General features: G+C 68.0%; 3 protein-coding genes across 3 annotated transcripts; 1 reads left to right on the top strand and 2 right to left on the bottom strand.

Annotated features, from left to right (window-relative positions):
• Nucleotides 1-4885: 4885 nt before the first annotated feature.
• On the bottom strand, nucleotides 4886-7979 carry WNT1 (Wnt family member 1). The gene is made up of 4 exons (XM_063425158.1): nucleotides 7849-7979; nucleotides 7328-7581; nucleotides 6878-7143; nucleotides 4886-5656 (listed from the first exon to the last, which is right to left on the bottom strand). The coding sequence occupies exons 1-4, from the start codon at nucleotides 7947-7949 to the stop codon at nucleotides 5168-5170; spliced, it is 1110 nt and encodes a 369-aa protein (XP_063281228.1). The 5' UTR covers nucleotides 7950-7979; the 3' UTR covers nucleotides 4886-5167.
• A 586-nt stretch (nucleotides 7980-8565) lies between these two features.
• On the bottom strand, nucleotides 8566-11407 carry LOC134565539 (basic proline-rich protein-like). The gene is made up of 3 exons (XM_063425153.1): nucleotides 10434-11407; nucleotides 10131-10320; nucleotides 8566-9036 (listed from the first exon to the last, which is right to left on the bottom strand). The coding sequence occupies exons 1-3, from the start codon at nucleotides 11405-11407 to the stop codon at nucleotides 8566-8568; spliced, it is 1635 nt and encodes a 544-aa protein (XP_063281223.1).
• Nucleotides 10698-13631, top strand: ARF3 (ADP ribosylation factor 3). The gene is made up of 5 exons (XM_063425159.1): nucleotides 10698-10825; nucleotides 11622-11801; nucleotides 11912-12022; nucleotides 12109-12233; nucleotides 12632-13631. The coding sequence occupies exons 2-5, from the start codon at nucleotides 11654-11656 to the stop codon at nucleotides 12791-12793; spliced, it is 546 nt and encodes a 181-aa protein (XP_063281229.1). The 5' UTR covers nucleotides 10698-10825; nucleotides 11622-11653; the 3' UTR covers nucleotides 12794-13631.
• Nucleotides 13632-14969: the final 1338 nt, after the last annotated feature.

Raw genomic sequence — 14969 nt, forward strand, 5'->3', positions numbered from 1 at the left:
GTCCTGGCACGTGGCCAGGATGGCATTGAAGTGCCACACCTGGGTCTGGCCTGAGCCACAATGGCAACTGCAGCCCACTGTGGTCCTGCACCTGGAGTGGTGGCACCTGGCACGGTTTGGCACGGCCTGGCACGGCATAGGATGGTTGGCGAGGTGTGGTGTGATCCACGTGCCTTGTCACAGATTGTCACGGCAGTCTGCCGCAGCCTGGCACGGTTTGGCACAGCTTGGCACAGCAGCCTGGCACGGTTTGGAACATGGCTTGGTGTGACCCAGCACAGCTTGGCACAGCTTGGCACAGGTCAGCTTGGCACAGCAGCCTGGCACGGTTTGGCAAAGCCCAGAGGAGCCAAGCACAACTCAGCAGCCTTGGCACAGTTTCGCATGGCAAGGGACAGCTCAGCAAAGCCCAGAACAGCTCAGTGCAGCCTAGCAGAGCTTGGCAAAGCCTGGTACCACCTGACATGGCTCAGCACGGCTCAGCACGGCCCGGCAAAGCCCAGAACACTGGGCACAGCCTGTTTGGCACAGCTCATCACAGCCGGGCACAACTTGGCACACCTTAGCACAACCTGATACAGCCTGGCACGGCTCAGCTTGGCACAGCACGGCCAGCACAGCTCCACAAAGCCCAGAGCAGCTCTTGGCACAGGCTGGTATAGCCCGGCACGGCTCAGCACAGCCTGGCACAGCCCAGCACAGCACGTCATGCCCGGGCTCGGCGCGGTGCCCGGCGTGGCGCGGGGTGTCCCAGACGCGGGGGCAGCGGCGCTGCCCTTCCCGTGGGATCCGCTGCTGCCCAAACCCGCTCCCCGCCGGGAAAATCACCTTCTAATTCGGGCTGCGCCGGCGCCAGCGCCTTCCCCCGGCACCCCCGGGCCACCCGCCGACTCCCCCGAAACTCGCCGCAGCCTGGGGACCCCCGGGGCCGGGGGGGCTCAGCCCATGGGGGCGCCAACCCCCGGGACCGGGGGAGGGGGGTGGTCCCGCCCGGTACCGGAGCCTCCGGACAGGGACGCGTTGTCGCCTGTGGCCGCCAGATGTCGCCGCGCAGCCGGTGACCGATCACACCGGGGGGCACCGGGGGGCACCGAGGGTCCTGCCTGTCCCGGGATCGGCGCGGGGAGCGGTACCGGTGTCCCCAAGGAACCGCCAGCCACGTGTGACATCCGGTGCTGTCTGAGAGTCACGGCAGTCCTGTGTGTGTCACTGGGGCTGGCGATGTCCCCCGGGAGCTGTGACCCTCGTGTGTCACTGGTGACGGCGGTGTCCCCGCAGGGCTGTGTCCCTGGATGTGCCAGCTCTGGCTGTGTTCCCAGAGAGCCGAGACCCACATGTGTCACCCTCGTGTGTCACTTGTGACAGTGACATCGCCGGAGACCTGTACCCATGGGTGTGCTGATGCTGGTGCTGGGTGGCATCAGTGGTGGCATCAGTGCTGGGTGACGGTCTGGGGACATCCCAGACAGCCGCCACCTGTGTGTGTCACCGGTGGTAACCGGCGTCCCCAGAGAGCCGTGACTCTCTTGTGTCACTGACGTTGGCAATGTCCCAAAAGAGCCGTGTCCGTGTCTGTGCCAGTGCTGGCGATGTCCCCAGCGAGCTGTGACCTCCGTGTGCTGCTGGTGACAGTGGTGTCCCCAGAGATTCGTGTCCATGTACGTGCTGGCGTTGGCAGTGTCCCCGCAGAGTCGCGCCGCTGGCACTGGCCGTGTCACAACCCACGCGTGCCAGCAGCACTGTCCGTGTCCCCACAGCCCGGTGTCACCTGTGCCAGCCACGCCACGCTCCCGACCGTCCCCGTCCCACCGTCCCCGGCTCTCCCAGGCCGCGCGAGGAGCCGGTGGGAAGGGTCCGCTGAATGCGGCATTGTTGCGCGGGGTTGGAGTCACAGATAATTACCTCAATTAGTTACAATGGCAGAGTAATAAATACAGGCTTAGCGGCTCCTTCCCCACTGCGGCTTCTCAGATTAATCCAGCCCGGGCGAGCGAAGCTGAAAGGATTGATGGACAATTCATTAAACCCGCCGAATGCCGCACAAGGCACCCGTGAAGGCCGGCGTTAGCCCCCGGCGGCTCCGCTTTGTCCCTAATTGTTCGTCTCGGGCATTGGTCACCTATCAGGGAGTGGGTGACGGCGACGGTCCCCCCGGGGCTGGCATGCCCGGGGATTAGAGGCCAGCGCTGCCACCGTTGCTGGGCGCGTTGGCCCCGCGCCGGAGGAATGCGGCGGATGGGAGGGGGCGGCCGGACAAGCCGGGAGCTGGCGGGACGCGGGTCCGCATCCACCGGAGGCGAGGGGAGCCGGGACGGAGCTGTGCCGCTGGCGGTGGTGACAGGGGATGGGATGGGGATGGTGCCGCAGGTGGAATGGGGTCACCTGAGGATCTGGGCAGGTGGGCACAGCTCGGTCTGTCTGTCCTGCACCTCTGGGTATTGTCCTGTCCTTCTGTCCTGCATTTCTGGGAAGGGCACAGTCCTCCTGCCACACACTTCTGGGCACTGTCCTGTCCTGCACCTCTGGGAATGACACAATTCCTCTGTCCTGCACCTCTGGACACTGTCCTGTCCCTCTGTCTGGGAATGACACCATCCCTCTGTCCCACATCCCCATCCCTCCAGGCATGGCTCTGTCCTGCATCTGTCTGTGTCGTCCAGAAAAGAAACTTTGGGCACTGTCCTGTTTCTGTCCTGCACTTAGGGGAATGTCACCATGCCACTGTCCTGCACCTGGGCATGGCTCTGTCCCTCTGTCCTGGGCACTGTCCTGTCCTTCTGTCCCACACCTCTGGATACTCTCCTGTCCCACTGTCCCACATTTCTGGGAATGACAATTTTCCTCTGTCCTGGAAGCACCTCTGTCCCTCTGTCCTGCACTTCTGTCTCTCCATCCCACACCCCCAGGCAGAGCCCCCCTGCACCCCATCCCTGAACGAGGCTGTCCCAGCCCTCCTCAGGCCCAGCTTGTGGCCACCATCCAGCTGTTACTCAGCTTCCCAGATGTGACAGGCTGGTGCAGGATGGGACCGCCCTCTCCCTGTCCCTGTTGCCGGCCCTGGCCCTGCTCTGGCCCACAGCAGCTATTTCCAGCACCCAGGAATATTTGTCCAAGCCGGGGAGGTCTGTGCCCCGTGCCCGGGTGCCCCTGCCCACCCGGGGGTCGCGGCTGCCCGAGGTGCCCGGCAGGACAGGCAGGAAAAGCTGAGTAACAGAGGTGACTTATAAGAATGTCATTATCTATATTCCTGACTCCTACCGCAGCAAAACAGGCTATTTTCATGCTGAAGCAGGAGCAGAATTTAGCAGGCAGATAACCCGGCAGGCGGGAGATGCTCGGAGGGTTATTTCGGGCTGTGTTCCTTTCCAGGCGTTTTCCTTGCATTTTGGTGTTTTACTCTCCACGCCGGGCTGTGTTTTGACCTTGGCGCGGGCAGCGGGGGCCCCCAGGGTGTTTTTCCCCCCCCTCCTCGGAGTCTAAACATCAACTTTTCCACTATCGGCTCCGCGGGATATTTCGGGTGGCGGCAGCGTCATCCCGCAGCCTTTGATGCGGCACAGCCTCAGGGGCCCCGAGAGGTTCCCGGCTCTGGGGGGGAGCCCAGGCTGTGGGCACAGGTGGGCACCAGGCTGGGGGTCCCCCAGGCGCAGAGAGGGAGGTTTTGATGTCCCCAAGTGTGAAGTCACAGTGCAGGGGGGATGTGTGGACCCTGTGCCCACCCTAGGGGTGCCCATCACAGGGGGATGCCCATCTCTGTGGGATACCTGTCCTAGAGGATGCTTCTCCCATGGATGTCCATCCTGGGGATATTCTCACCCCTTTGGGATGCTTATTCCAGGGAAAAACCCATCTCAGGGCACGTCCTGCATGGTGAATTCCCATCCTGGTGGTGTGCCCACGCCAGTGGGAGGACTGTCCCAAGAGGACGTCTGTTCTGATGGGATGCCCATTCCAGAGGGAAACCCATTCCAGAGGGATGCCCATTGGAAGGGATGCCCATTCCAGAGGGATGCCCATTCCAGAGGGATGCCCATCCAGAGGGAAGCCCATCCGGAGGGATGCCCATTCCAGAGGGATGCCCATCCGGAGGGAAGCCCATCCGGAGGAAAGCCCATCCCGGAGAGATGCCCATCCCAGGAACACAGTCATGCCAGCAGAACACCTGCCAGCCACAGAGCCGCACCCCACCTTTGCCACAGCCTCTCCCGTGCTGTGGTCAGACCCCACGCATGGCTGTGGGGCCGTCTGTGGGGCCAGCGGCCACCTCTGTCCCCTCTGGCCCCTGCCCCGGTAACCCCGGTGCCCTCCCCGGCCCTCCTTTCCCCCCGGAGCCGAGGGGAGCCGTCAGCCCCGGCCGGGAGCGGTGATGGACGATGCTCATTCCCTGTCTGTCGTCTCGTGCCTCCCGGGGCCGCTCCCAACTCCCGGCCTCGGCGGCTCCAGCCCCACCGCCCCGGCGAATTCCAGCCTCGGGGATGCTGCAGCCGAGGTGCCATGGTGATGGGCGCCGCGGGGATGGACGCCCCGGCCGGGAGCGGCGGCAGGGACGGCTGGGATGGAGACGGGCACAGCGGGAGAAAGAACGGGGTCTGTGGGGAGGGGATGGAGGGAAGGAGGAGAAAGATGGACAGACAGCAGCCAGAGGGGTTGATGGATGTGGAATAGGGAGGTGAGGGGATGGAGGAGTGATGGATGGACAGATGGATGCGGGCAGCACATCCCACAGTTTGGGATACATTGGTGTCCCCCCATAGCTCATCCCCTCTTCCCCAGCCCCCCAGACACAAATCGGGGCAGGAATGATAAAAATATATTCTTTATTCTTCTCTAAAGGCTGTCAATGACACCTGTAACAAAGCATCATTATTATTAATTATTATTAATTATTATTCTCTTTAATTATAAAAAACAGGGCCTGGGGCCAGCAAAGCAGGGTGAGGGTAGCGGCACCAAACTGTCCACAATAAATATTTTATGTACAGCAAGAAGGGAGCCCGTGGAGCTGGGGGGTGGCCGGGAAAGTGAGCCCACCCATGGCAGGATGGAGGGTCCCTAGGACACATCCACACCCCCACCCATGGGTGCCTTCAATCCAGCCGGGTACCCGTCATGGGGGGTGTGTGGCGCAGACCCCCTCCGGGGCTGGGCAGGATGGTCCCGGGGCGGGTCACAGGCACTCGTGCAGCACCTGTGTGTTGGTGCAGTTGAGGCAGCTGACGTGGCAGCACCAGTGGAAGGTGCAGTTGCAGCGCTCGGTGACGCGCTGGGTGCGCGTGCGGTACCCGCGCCCGCAGCACAGCAGCTCACACCCGTCCAGCCCTGGCGAGGAGCTGTTGCAGAACCTCCCGGCCGTGCCCGCCGTGCCCGTCTTCCCGCTGTAGGTGCAGAAATTGGGGGATTTCTCGAAGTACACGAGGTCATGAGGCGAGGGCGGCTTGTGGGCCGGGTTCTCGGGCTCCAGGTGATGCAGCTCCACCCGCGACGCGCGGTTGCTGCCCTTGTTGCCGTAGATGACGCGGGAGGCGCCGTCGAAGCGATCCTTGAGGACGTCGCCCACGGCGCGGAAGGTGGGCAGCCGCATCCAGCAGGTGCGCACGGTGCACGAGCCCGACATGCCGTGGCACTTGCACTCCTGGCGCATCTCCGAGAACACCGTCTGGGAGGAAGGGGGAGTTTGGGGGGCCCTGTGAGCAGCCTGGGACCGCCCTGGGGATCCCCGTGCTGCCACGTCCCTCATTTCTGCGGTGTCACGTCATGCTTGGACATCCCTCGTCCCAAAGATGAGTGCAAAACCCATCTCTAGCTGTTCCCAACACGCACACGGGAACAGGCTGAAGATCTTGGTGGCTGTGCTCGTCTCCATGCCCAGTGCTGCCCACAGCCCCCAGTGCTCCCACCATTCCCCCAGTGCCCCCACCATTCCCCAAGTGCCCTCACCATTCCCTCAGTGCCCCCACCATTCCCCCAGTGCCCCCACCATTCCCCAAGTGCCCTCACCATTCCCTCAGTGCCCCCACCATTCCCTCAGTGCCATCACCATTCCCCCAGTGCCCTCACCAAGCCCCCAGCGCCCTCATCATTCTCTCAGCACCATCACCGTTCCCCCAGTACCCTCACCATGCCCCCAGTGCCCTCACCATTCCCCCAGTGCCCTCACCATTCCCCCAGTGCCCTCACAATGCCCCCAGTGCCCTCACCAAGCCCCCAGTGCCCCCACCATTCCCCCAGTGCCATCACCAAGCCACCAGTGCCCTCACCAAGCCCCCAGTGCCCCCACCATTCCCCCAGTGCCATCACCAAGCCCCCAGTGCCATCACCATTCCCCCAGTACCCTCACCATTCCCCCAGTGCCCTCCCCATTCCCCCAGTACCACCACTAACCCCCCAGTGCCACCACCATTCCCCCAGTGCCCTCACCATTCCCCCAGTGCCCTCGCCATTCCCCCAGTGCCCTCACCATTCACCCAGTGCCCTCCCCATTCCCCCAGTACCATCACTAACCCCCCAGTGCCCCCACCATTCCTCCAGTGACCCCACCATTCCCCCAGTGCCATCACCATTCCCCCAGTGCCCTCACCAAGTCCCCAGTACCCTCACCAAGCCCCCAGTGCCCTCACCAAGCCCCCAGTGCCCTCACCAAGCCTCCAGGACCCTCACCATTCCCCCAGTGCCCTCCCCATTCCCCCAGTGCCCTCCCCATTCCCCCAGTGCCCTCACCATTCCCCCAGTGCCCTCACCATTCCCCCAGTACCCTCACCATTCCCCCAGTGCCCTCACCAAGCCACCAGTGCCATCACCAAGCCCCCAGTGCCCTCACCATGCCCCCAGTGCCCTCACCAAGCCCCCAGTGCCCCCACCATTCCCCCAGTGCCCTCACCATGCGCCCGGCCTCGTTGTTGTGCAGGTTCATGAGGAAACGCAGGTCTCGGCCCTTCTCACTGGAGTCCACAAACTCCCTCCCGAAGAGGCGACCAAAGTCGATGTTGTCACTGCAGCCCCCCCAGTGCCAGTCAGGCCCCCCGGGGCCACGGCGCCGGTAGTCACAGGTGCAGGACTCGATGGACCCCTCCGAGCACGACCGGGCCACCGAGTGTGTCACGCCGGCACTGGTGATGGCAAAGATGAACGCTGTCTCCCGGCAGCCTGTGGAGGGAGCGGGGCCTCAGGATGCTGCCAGGACGGGGAGGGGGTACCCACAGCACCCCCAACCCTCCATCACTAAGGGCTGGTGATGCCCCACGGCAAACCAGGGGCGCTTTGATGAACATCCCAACTTGGGGGTGCATGGAGGAAATCTGGGGACCCCTGTGCCGACCCCCGGGCTCACCCCTGTTGACGATTTTGCCGAAGATGTTGGGGCCCTGCGAGGTGGGGCAGTTCCAGCGGCGGTTGCGGAACTGCCACTTGCACTCCTTGATGGCTGTCTGGAGGCCGGAGCTGACGCTGTGCAGGATGCCGGGGTTCTGCCGGATCAGCTTGCGCTGCTTTCGGCTCAGCAGCTGCAGGCTGGGGTCCAGCACCAGCTGCACGTTCTTGGAGTCCGTCAGCAGGTTGGTGGACGAGGCCACGTTGATGATGCCCCTGTGGCACAGGTGGGGACGGTGACAACCAGCGGGGGGTCCCCGGCGCCTCCCACCTCACCTCGAGCACCCTGCAGGCTCCTGGATGTGACTCCAGCACCTTCCTGCCCGGTACCCCGGCAGCGATCCCGAACGGGGGTGGCAGCCCTGTGTCCCCCCACACGTCCCATCCCTGGGCACGGGGCAGCCTCTGCCGTGCCCGTGCCAGCCCCGCCCTCCCGCCTCACCACCCCGGTGCCGGTACCGGTGCCGGTGCTGTCCAACTCACCACCACCGCCCGCTGTTGTTCACTGCCAGCGTGTTGGAGAGGGAGGAGAGGGCCAGAGCCCAGAGTGCCCGGAGCGCCAGCCCCAGCGCGGCGGCGCGCATGGCTCCGGCCCCGGGAGCCCCGGCAGAGTGCGCGGGCGAGCGGCCGTCCCGGTATTTATGGTGCCGCAGAGCCCCCGGCCCGGCCGCTACATCCACGCGTGTTTCCGGACGCGCGGGGCGGCTCCGAGATGAGCACGGCCACGGGGGGACGCGGGGAGCGCCGGGCGGGCGGGCGGGCCGGCACCGCCGCCGCCACCGGGCTGCAGCCGGTGGCCGGGGCGCGGCGTCGGGGGTGCGGTGCCCAGCGCACACCGACCGGGCCCCGGAGCGCGGCGTCGGGGGCTCCGTTCGCGGTGCCGGTGCTGAGGACCCGGTGCTCTGTGCCCGGTGCTCGGCACTCTGTGCGCGGTACCCGGCGTCGGTACCGGTGCTGGCTCTCGGCGGTCCGTGAGCGGTAACCGGTGCCGGTGGTCGGTACCGGCAGCTCCCCGGGGAGCCGGCACGGCTGGACTCGGCTCTGCGCGGCGGGTGCACGGCGTTCAGCACCCGGGAGCATCTTCCAGCCCCTTCCCTCTTATAGGGGCGGCGCGGAGGGTCCCCGTGGGCCGGTCCCGCCGCGCGGGGCCTCCCCGCGTCCTCGCCCTAACAATGGGGAGCGGCGGAGCTGCGGCATCTCTTACGGGGCGGCGGGAGCGGCGGCGCCGGGGCTGTCCGTCACGGCCCGGATTAGCCCGGCGGGTGGCTGCGCCCCGGCCCCGTGCCCAGAGCCGCCCCCCGCCTTCCCCGCAGCCCCGCGCACACGTTCTACCGGCACCGGCACCGGCGGGGGGAGCCCGGCACGGCCCCGCCACAGCTCCCGGTGCAAGGAGGTCCCGGGATAACCTGGGACGGCCCCGGATGGCTCGGGGCGCTCGAAGGGAGCGGGGATAGCCCGGGATGTCCCGGGACAGCCCGGGTTGCACAGGGGCAGGAGTGACGGGATCTCCCGGGACAGTCCCAGGAGCACGGGGGAGGCAGAGTTCCGTGACAAGCCAGGGCGCACGGGGACCACAGTCCCGGGGAAGCCCGGGGACACCGTGCTGGGACCATCGGCTTTCCGGGACGGGCAGTCCCCGGGGACGCGGCTGTCGAGGCTGCGCCGCCGCCCCTCCGGAGCCCACGGAACCCTGTCCCGTCACGGTCCGTGCCCGGCGGGACGGGGCCGCAGCCTCTCCCAGCCGCTCCGGCCCGGGTTGTCCCGGGCTGTCCCGGTGGCACCCCGGACCCCCGTGAAGGTGCCCGTGGACACCCACGGTGTTTACACCCCGCGTGGGCGCGGCACGGCCCCGCACGGCTCCCGCTGCCCCGGTACCAGGTGTCGCAGGTAGGGAGGGACCGATGGGTGGAGGGATCGAGGGATGGGCATAGAAGGAAGGGCAGGGGGTGCTCGGATGCCCTCGGGGGGCGGCCTGAGGTGCCCACGGCCAGAACACGGGCACGCAGGGCTGGTGCTGGCCCGGTGTCGGCTGGGACAGGACTGTCCCCATCATCCCCCACCCGGGCCGATTGTGGGTGGGTGTGAAGTCCCCCGTGCGGGGCCCGACGGGCCGGGGGGCCTGAGCTGAGTCCCCCGTTGGGGCGGGAACCGGGGGGGGTAATCCCCCCGCCGCGGTTTCCCCGGACCAGTCATGCGGGGCCGGATTAGCCCCGCTCGCCCGTCACGGCCCGGGGCCGCCGCTCACCAATTTAATTCAAGCACGGACAAAGCCGGGGACGGTGGCGGGGGTGGGGGGCTCGCACCGGCACCCACCCGCACCCCTTCCCCCGGCCCGGGAGGAGCCCAGGGCCGACCCGGGGTTTTCTCCAGCACGGCGCTCCCGCCTCCCCCGCCCCGGTTCCCGGCCGGGCCGGGCCGTGTCCACGCCCTCGGGCCTCCGCCCCGTCGGGGCTCCCGGGGCTGAGGTCAGCGGCCGCGGGGAGGCCCCGGGGCGCGGCTGGGAGGGCCCTGCCCGGGGCTGTGCCACCAGCGGCGGGGCGCAGCCACGGCCCTCGCCTCCCCCGCTCCATCCCGGGGCCCTCCGACCCTCTCACTCGCTGCCCACTGCCCCGAGCCCCCGTTCCCCCGACCCCCTCTGCTGCAGCCCACGGCGGCCCGGGGCCCGATGCTCGGGATCCCCCCAGTCCTGGGGTGCCGCTGGAACCGTTCCCGCAGCCGTCGGGGCGGCCGGTGCTGCCCGGCGCCCCCGGGGTGGCCGTCGGTACCTGCCTGGGAGCGGGGGGCATCCGTCCCGTCCCGTGGCACCGAGTAGGGACGGACAGGCGGACAACGGGGACAGACGGACACGGGAAACACCCGCGGGTCCCCAGCGCCCCGTCCCGGCCCCTGCCCTGCCCTGCGAGCACCGGGGCGCCTCGGTACCGCCGGTACCGGCGCCGTGCGGGGGTGCTCAGCCTGTGACGGTGTTGGGGTCCCCGTCCCCCGGGAAGCACAGGGACCCCCCCCCTCCCCGGTCGGGATTCAGCCTCTCCGGTGCTCACGGCACGGGGGGAATACCCGGTGCTCACGGCAGGGGGGAATACCCGGGACTCCGCTCTGCCCGTATCCCGCCCCGCCGGTGCAGCCCCCGTTCGGCCGAGGCTGTGTGCCCCCGGTGCGGGTCCCGGTGTCCCCGGAACGGGCTGATGGCGGGGGCGGGGGGGGACGACACACGGGGACACCCCCTGACAGCGCCCCCCCGCTCTGCTGCAGCCGTTGCCATGGTAACGCCTCGTGGCTCCCGCGCCCCCCGCTCCCCGCGCGCGCCCCCGGTCCCGGGGGGGGTTGCGGGAAGCGGTGCGGGGCGGCGGGGGGGGCACCGGGCGCTCTCGCGAGATCGGCGCGATCGGGGCCTCCGCTTCCGGCGGCGGGAGCGGTGCAGAGTCAGCGGCGGCGGGGGCGGAACCGGCACCGGCACCAGGTGCGGGGGGCCGCACCGCTCGGGGGTGCGGGGCGCGGGCATCGCCGTGGGGCGTGCGGGGGGACCCGGGGGGGGTCGGCACCGCACCGGTGCCGGGGGGGCTGCAGCGCGTTCCGCGGTGCCCGGTGCGGCGGGGGCGCGGAGCCCCGGCGGGCAGGGGGTCGTACCGGGGGCGGGGGGAGATGCGGTGCGGTGCGGCGGCCGGGGGCGGGGGGCGATGCGCAAGGGGGGGGCGGCGCAGTGCGGGGTGGGGAGAGGCGGAGGTTTGGGGGCGCGCTGCCTTGGGGGGGTGCTAAAGGGGGGGAGCGGTGAATTCGGGGGTCCCGGGGGCGCGGGGGCTGCACACGCTGCGGGAGAAGGGGCGCGCTGCGGTGCGGGGGGGGCGATGGGGGCCGCCCCCTCTGGCGAGGCTGCGGTGATGGGGGCATCGTGCAGAGGCTGGGGGTGCAGAGGAGGGGTCGGGTCCGGGGGGGGCTCTGCTCCTCTCGAGGAGGGCGCCAGCCCTGCCTCAGTTTCCCCCCAGTGTAGCGCCCTGGGCTGTCCTTTTGCAGGGTGCAGCGGGAGGGAGCTCGGGGTCCTCATCTTTGCAGCCCCCCCATATCGAGCTGCACACACAGACACCCCCGTGCAGTGCGCAGCCCCCTCCCCAGCCCCTTGCCTGGGGTCCCCCAAGCACTGCATCCCCCCAGGACATGAGGATCCCCCATCCCTGCAGCGCCCCCCGAGCACGGGGGACCCCTCAGCCCCATCCCTGCAGATTTCAGGACCTCCCCCAGCCTGCCCCATGCCCCCGCAGGATCCGGCCTCGGAGCCAGCGCCGCCGTCACCATGGGCAACATCTTCGGGAACCTGCTGAAGAGCCTGATTGGGAAGAAGGAGATGCGGATCCTGATGGTGGGGCTGGACGCTGCTGGCAAGACCACCATCCTCTACAAGCTCAAACTGGGGGAGATCGTCACCACCATCCCCACCATCGGTGCGTGGGGTTGGGGGGCCACTGAGCAGACACCGCTCCCCGTCAGGGCTCCTTGGAAGGGGCTGGCGGCTTCCCGTGCCTCAGTTTCCCTCCGCTGTCGCTCCCCGCAGGGTTCAACGTTGAGACGGTGGAGTACAAGAACATCAGCTTCACCGTGTGGGATGTGGGTGGGCAGGACAAGATCCGGCCCCTCTGGAGGCATTACTTCCAAAACACCCAGGGTAGGCGTCTCAGGAGGCACCGTGGGGGGACAGGGGGAGCAGGGTGGCCACAGAGACCCCCGTAAGTGCCCCCTCCTCCCTCCCAGGGCTGATCTTCGTGGTGGACAGCAACGACCGGGAGCGGGTGAACGAGGCGCGGGAGGAGCTGATGCGGATGCTGGCGGAGGATGAGCTGCGGGACGCCGTCCTCCTCGTCTTCGCCAACAAGCAGGTGGGGCTGGGGGCGGGGAGGGCCCTGTGGTGGGGCTGAGATGTCCCCAGGGTGTCAGGGCAGCTGTCCGGTGTAGGGACTCCCTGTGGCATCGAGGCTGGTGTCAAAGAGGCTGGGTGACAGCACCACGCAGGGATGGTGGTGGCACCTGGGGCCATCCCCGTGGCACCAGGGGTGGTCTCTAACACGTCCTCTGGCCATCCTTGTGGTCTCAGGCCTGGTGTCTCCCATCCCCGTGGCAGATTCCTGCTCCTTGTGGCATCAGGGCTGACAATGGTGCCCTGTGGTGGAGTTGTGCCCATCCCCATGGCATCAGGGCTGGTGCCAGGCCCCGTGGAGGGGTCGTATCCGTTCCTGCAGCTTCAGGCCCCTGTGTGACCTCCTTTTTTCTGCTCCAGGACCTGCCCAACGCCATGAACGCAGCAGAGATCACGGACAAGCTGGGGCTGCACTCCCTGCGCCACCGTAACTGGTACATCCAGGCCACCTGTGCCACCAGCGGGGACGGGCTCTACGAGGGCCTCGACTGGCTCGCCAACCAGCTCAAGAACAAGAAGTGAGGGGGGGTCCCCCTGTGCCCCCCCGGCCCCCCTGGGCCGCGCCAGGGCCCCCCCCGGCCGCCCCCTCCCCGCCCCGGTTGGGTTTTGCTTTCTTCTGGCACCGGTTGCTGTGGGGTTTTTTCGCCTTTTTTGGGGTCCCCCTGGTTCCCCTCGGATCTCGTGTGTGCGTGCGTGGAATTAGAGCTCTATCTAACGCCCAGGGGGGCAGGGCAGAGCCCCGGGAGGGTGGCAGGGGGGCTGGGGGCACCACCTCGGCACTGCCCTGCCCGGGGGGGGCCGGGGACACCCCGTCCCCATGCATGTCCCTGCACCCCTCGCCTTCCTGTGGACCAAATGTGGGGGCAGCAGGGCCATGGGGGAGGGGGATTTGGGACTCTACACCTCCCCCTCCCTCCCAGCACCCCCTCCCGGCCCCACGTGCCCCCCTGGGCATCCCACACGTCCCCGGCCCCCCCATGTCACTTCGAGGCAGGTCTCCTCCCCGCAGCGTGACCCCCGCAGAGGAGGGGGCACGGGGCTGCCAGGACCGCCCCCCCAACCCCTGAGGTCCCCCTGGCCATGCCCCCCACCCTCGTCCTGGCCCCCCGCCCCATGCCAGCATAGTGATTGTATGTCCCTGCCCCTCACGGACGGACGGTGTCCTCCCCCTCCCCAAACTGTGCCCCCTTCCCCAGCACCGTATTTATACCCCTGGTCTGTGCTTGGTGTGACGTGTCGCTGCGGCTCTGCCCTGTCCAGGGACGTGTGTTCTCAGCCCCCCCTACCCCAGCCCCCTGCGCCTGAGACGGTGGGTGACCTCCCCTGACCCCCCCCTTGGATATTAAACATGTTTTATGTAGCTCTGCCCCTCGTCTCTTCTTCCGCAGCCCCCCCCCAGCGTGGGGGTCTTGTGGAGGGGACGGTGATGGACAGCCCTGGGCTGGCTTTAATTAGAAAGAGCTTAACGGGGCAGGGGGGGTGAGGTGGGGCTGGCAGGGGGCAAGGACTTCCCCCCCCTCTTCCCAGGCTCATCTTTAGGGGAATATTGGATGAAATGGTAAATCCCATTAGTGCTAATCCCAGCTGGGGCGTGGGGACGGTGCCAGCGCTGGGATGGGCGCGAGTGGGGCTTGGCCCTCCCCCACCGCCCCTACCCCATGTCACCCCCCCGCATGGGTTAAGGGGAACTGAGTCACGTTTGGGGCTGGCGCTGCCATCCCATCCCCGTGTCCCCTCTGGATTGGTGGCTGTGGGGCTGTTGGCTGTGTTGGTGACACCAGGGGGTTGTGGTGGGGGTTCCCTGGTGGGTAGGGGGCTGCAGGGCCAGCACTGGGGCCTGGGATGGGGGTGACCGGGGCTCCTCAGTGGACTGGGGGCCATGGAAATGACATGGGGGGACCCCAGTGCGGGTGACCGGTGCCCCACAGTGGGCTGGGGGCCATGGTTGTGACACTGGGGGAACTCCAGTGCGGGTGACCGGTGCCCCACAGTGGGCTGGGGGCCGTGGCTGTGACACTGGGGGAACCCCAGTGCAGGTGACCGATGTCCCACAGTGGTCTGGGGGCCATGGAAATGACATGGGGGGACCCCAGTGTGGGTGACCAGTGCCCCACACTGGGCTGGGGGCCGTGGCTGTGACAAGGGGGAACTCCAGTGCGGGTGACCGATGTCCCACAGTGGGCTGGGAGCCATGGTTGTGACACTGGGGAGCCCGGTGGGGACAGCCGGGGCTCTGGGAGCTGCACCGGGGGCTGCAGTGTGGATGACCGGCGTTCCCCGGTGGGCGGGAGCAGCGGAGCCGGCACCGTTCCCACCGGCTGGACCGACGGCTTTGTGTGGCGAGGGCTGACCCGGCGCCCCTAATCCCATTAGCGCCCCGGGCCCAGCCGCCAGCCCGGCTTCCCCACCTCTCGGCAACCGAGCCTGGTATGTGGGTGCGCCGGTGGGGCCGGCGTGCCGATGCCGTCGTCCGGGAGCTGCACCCGGCGTCAGCGCCGTCACCGTCCTGGAGCTGCACCGGGGCCGGTGACACCGGCAATGAGGCCATCCCCGGGCGGGCGGGACATCCCTGCTGCCCGCCGTGTGCCGGTGTGACTCCTCCGGACCGGGGAATTTCGCTGTGTTCCCAGCTCTGCCCTAGGGGCTGGGTATCCCCAGGGACAGGACGGGGGTTCTGGGGCAGGTTCCGTCCCACCGG

This window comes from Prinia subflava, unplaced genomic scaffold (genome assembly GCF_021018805.1).
Source record: "Prinia subflava isolate CZ2003 ecotype Zambia unplaced genomic scaffold, Cam_Psub_1.2 scaffold_53_NEW, whole genome shotgun sequence".
NCBI lineage: Eukaryota > Metazoa > Chordata > Aves > Passeriformes > Cisticolidae > Prinia > Prinia subflava.

Bases quoted from the DNA above. Each gene is read 5' to 3' on its own strand.
- WNT1 (XM_063425158.1), bottom strand. From the start codon at position 7,949: ATGCGCGCCGCCGCGCTGGGGCTGGCGCTCCGGGCACTCTGGGCTCTG. The intron at 7,582-7,848 runs GTGAGTTGGACA...CCTGTGCCACAG, and splicing joins AACAACAGCGGGCGGTGGTG to GGGCATCATCAACGTGGCCT. The intron at 5,657-6,877 runs GTGAGGGCACTG...CCTTCCTCCCAG, and splicing joins ACAACGAGGCCGGGCGCATG to ACGGTGTTCTCGGAGATGCG.
- LOC134565539 (XM_063425153.1), bottom strand. From the start codon at position 11,407: ATGAGGACCCCGAGCTCCCTCCCGCTGCACCCTGCAAAAGGACAGCCC. The intron at 10,321-10,433 runs GTGAGCACCGGG...ACACCGTCACAG, and splicing joins CCCGGGTATTCCCCCCTGCC to GCTGAGCACCCCCGCACGGC. The intron at 9,037-10,130 runs GTACCGACGGCC...TGGGCTCCGGAG, and splicing joins TGCCCCCCGCTCCCAGGCAG to GGGCGGCGGCGCAGCCTCGA.
- ARF3 (XM_063425159.1), top strand. From the start codon at position 11,654: ATGGGCAACATCTTCGGGAACCTGCTGAAGAGCCTGATTGGGAAGAAG. The intron at 11,802-11,911 runs GTGCGTGGGGTT...CGCTCCCCGCAG, and splicing joins CACCACCATCCCCACCATCG to GGTTCAACGTTGAGACGGTG. The intron at 12,234-12,631 runs GTGGGGCTGGGG...TTTCTGCTCCAG, and splicing joins TCGTCTTCGCCAACAAGCAG to GACCTGCCCAACGCCATGAA.